Source organism: Pterocles gutturalis, unplaced genomic scaffold, assembly GCF_000699245.1.
Source record: "Pterocles gutturalis isolate BGI_N339 unplaced genomic scaffold, ASM69924v1 scaffold40862, whole genome shotgun sequence".
In the NCBI taxonomy this organism is placed as follows: domain Eukaryota; kingdom Metazoa; phylum Chordata; class Aves; order Pterocliformes; family Pteroclidae; genus Pterocles; species Pterocles gutturalis.
In genome coordinates, this window is record NW_010109186.1 from 2,640 (window position 1) to 6,394 (window position 3,755).

At 40.4% G+C, this 3,755-nt stretch overlaps 1 protein-coding gene across 1 annotated transcript; it reads left to right on the forward strand.

Annotated features, from left to right (window-relative positions):
• Positions 1-1,893: 1,893 nt before the first annotated feature.
• On the forward strand, positions 1,894-2,830 carry LOC104460535 (small EDRK-rich factor 1-like; the record flags this gene model as incomplete). The annotated part of the gene is made up of 2 exons (XM_010072900.1): positions 1,894-2,006; positions 2,573-2,830. Coding segments are annotated over 2 exons (186 nt in total), but the record flags the coding sequence as incomplete, so codon positions are not given.
• Between the last annotated feature and the right edge of the window lie 925 nt (positions 2,831-3,755).

Sequence of the window (3,755 nt, forward strand, 5' to 3'; positions counted from 1 at the left end):
AGCTGTGGCAGCTTAGAGCAGAATAGAACTGCTATAAGGAGGTGGATGCTAAGGAAAGATTGTTAGCTAATGCAGAAGAGTTTGTAAGTGTGGTGACTGTGGCCATTGCCTGGAAGACCCTAAGTATTTGGATGGAGTGTTGCATCTGCTCTGAGCAGCAATTGTGTTGTGCTGGTTTTGATGTCATGCTCTCAGGAATGTTATCTGATCAAAAAGATTACATGTCTGAATTGCCAGCAGTTCAGGGGGTTGGTTGGTAGTCCTGGGAAAGCTGTCTGTCCCCTGAAGAGGTGTCCTCTATATTGGCAACTGTGATGTGGTTTTGTGTCTTTATATATAATGTTACTCTTCTCACTTTTATTGGAGTGAGGATAAGCACTTGCTCAGGCCGTGCCTAAGTGCTGTGCTTGATTTCAGATAAAAAAATCTTTTGGGGTCACATCTTTAATAGTTTTTGAGTGTAATTAATTGAATGGACTGACAGTCAATCACAAGCAGAGTAGGTAGAACAACTATAACTGTGCCCTTGCTGCCAACTTAAGGGAACACCTACACAGAGAACCTCATAAAGTGGGGAAGATTGAAAAATACAGATGTTGGTTTACAATGAAATTTAAAAAGCGTGCTCAGGAAAGAAGACTATGAACAGAAGCTCGTAGTAGTGCAAGGAAGGAACCTTCCTGAATGCTTGTTTGCTGATTCCTTCAATAACATGAAAATACTCTCGTGCGTGAACATCATTAGAGTTGTCTACCCTGTACAGGGACATATGCATGCACCTATTTCGGGAAAGTGGCAAGTCATTTTATTCTGACCAACGTTTCTTGATGGGGAACTGGAGTTTTGGTTATGTATTAACTTCAGTTTTGTCAGCCCCACTTCTTTTGCAAGGTGCTCTGTGGTATGTAGTAGAAACAGAATCTCGGGCTGAAGCTCCATAGCTGCTGTAGCCTCAAACTGCATACGTGTCAGCTGCCTTGGAGCAAAAATGAAATTAAACCTACATACAGATGCTTGTATACTGAGTGGTCTTCTCTGCTTTCTTGGTTCCCAGAGTAAGGGAACCGTAGGATTTGATAGCGCTAGCGGAGCACCTGGGATATGTGTCCCCAATAATACATTATGAATCCTGTGTTAAGTGGTGTTGGGGACTTTATCCAGAAAAAAAGTAAAGCCAAAGTTTCCATATGTAGTAAGTGTACTGATCATCTTTGAGGTGTATTCTTTCTACAAATACTTGTGAGGCCCCTAACTGCTATTACTAAGTATAAGCCAGACTTAAAAAGTTCGTGGTACTTGAGCATGGGATGTGATGGAATCCGTCAGTGGTTTCGTGTGACAGCACTACAGACTGAAAGCATGTAGATATTTGTGGATTCTACATAATTACAGCCATTTGCTTTTTGGTTTCTTAGAGGGTCTTGGGAAGGTTTGAGGAAGCTTATAAACTCTCTCAGGATGCCCTCATTTTAATGCTGTTCTTTCAGTCTAAAATTAATTTATAAGCCATATTGGATGCTGGAATCTGTTTGAAATAGAGAGAATGGCTCCTCTTTGGATGAGTTACTCTGATCATTTTGCCTGGGCTATTGATGGGATGGTCTGCCTTCAGTCTTCTACGGGAAAAAGTGCATTGCATTTCTGGAAGGAATGTTGGAATGGATTTTGGTGATGTCTTGGACATAACCTGTAGATATGTAAATGTGAGAACCAGCAGGCTTTCATGCTTTCTGTTGTGCACTGGAGGGGGAGACTGTGGTGGAAGATACTGCTAACTACAGAAGATACTGCCATACCAATTCTACAGATTGAGTCACCTTTATAATAAACTTCTACAGAGGCAAACTGTGTGTGTAAAAAGTGGCTGTACCTGTATAAACTGTGTATTACCTTACAGGTGGGAACCAGCGTGAACTTGCCCGCCAAAAGAACCTGAAGAAGACTCAGGAGATCCACAAAGGGAAGAGGAAAGAGGATAGCTTGTCTGCTTCTCAGAGAAAACAGAGGTAAGATCTAGTACAGTTGAGACAAATGGTTGGGGAAAATGGTAGCGAAAAGCGGGTCTGAAAGAATCCAGTATCTTAGCTGAAGCAGCATTTAAGTACTTTGCTTTGATTCACGGTCCATTCGTGTGCCAGAGCATAAATGATGGATATAGGTTTTACTGTAACTGATGTTAAACAGATTTATATTTTGAATTTAAATATTTATATTTTGGTAAGACCTGTAAAGCTTTTATTTCTTTTGAGCAGCTTTTTGCAAACAGGAAAATAATGTGTAATGCTTCTTGAAGATGTTTGATCCATTGTGTCCTTTACTTCTAAAACTAAAATAATTACCTAAGGTCTACTGATCAGGTAACTTGTCTACTCTAATTGTGTACTGTACCCAAAAAAAGCAGGGTAATAGAAACCTTGAGCCATGTGCTCATGGCTAAGTAAGAAGTTTTATACTAATCTTTTTCCCTTCTTTAAATGGGGGTTGCTTAAGGGCAAAAACAAGCTGGAGGAGACTCTAGTTAGAAAAACAGTGAGCCAGTATCTGAAATCCAGCTTTTTTTTCTTCTTCACAGAGACTCTGAAATTATGCAGCAAAAACAAAAAGCGGCTAATGAAAGGAAGTCTTTGCAGGCAGGAGCAAAATGAGCTGCCTGTATGGAGAAGACAGAGTGCACCAATGAAGCAGAAGAGCCTAGAAGATCATTCATAAGTGTCCAGCCATTAAATGTTGACATTTCTATCTTGAAGAGTTGTTCAACTAGCATTAGTTCAGAGTACTTTTCTGGTTAGCATAGCCTTAGTTGTCTGGAGTGCTATTTAAAAACTGACTACTGCATGCATGTGAATAAAAGTACCAAGCAATACCTTTACTCCAGCTTTTGCTGCATTTGTTGGTGTCATTTAATGGTTCCAGTAACAATTAATTTCTGAATCTACAGTTAGACCAGATTTTCTTGTCATAATTTTTGAAGTACAGCTTCATTCAGGATGGAACACAGTGGTAAAATGTGGTTAACATGACAGAGGTTTGAACTGTAAAACTCATCTATTATTTTTACAATAAAATGTTGCATGAAATACTGTCTGATCTGAAATGGTTATGCTTGATAATCAGTTGATTTCTAAGAAGCTACTAAGAACACAACGAATAGATAGAATTGTGGAGAAATGCAATATAAGCATGTAAGTGTAATAATATGTGCAAATAACGTTTATAATATAGGAAATGCATGTTATAAGCAATATAACATGCAGTGGTAAGTCTGCACTACAGGAAAAGATGCCTGTGGAGTTGCAGACTTCATTGTGCATAACTGTGAAGCTGCTGCTACTTCTGAGAAGCTGCAGGCTTGAGGTTAAGAGTTGCAGATGTAAACAGATCTCAGACTTGCTGTGTCACTAAAATGATTAAGAATTGCTGCTTAAATGAGCCTCAGGAAGCGTGGGAAAATGCACTGCTTGCTTTACAGACGTGCTTTAGCATGCTGAGTACTGACTGAGGTGAAATGGGTTTACATCTCGGCAAGGAGAGAGCTTTGAAGCTGCTGCTGGTGTAAACTATAAGGGATCTGAGAGCGTTTATTAACTCTCCCCAGACGCAGCTTGATGAGAGTTGAAGGAAAATGTAGCCACGTTTGGCAATGTAATCCCTGCAGCTGGTGAGAAATTAAGGAAAAATTTTTTTGCTTGCACCCAGTGGGCTGGGGTCTGGGCTCCTGCTCTCAGCTCGGCCGGGCTTGCCCGGCGGCTTCCCTC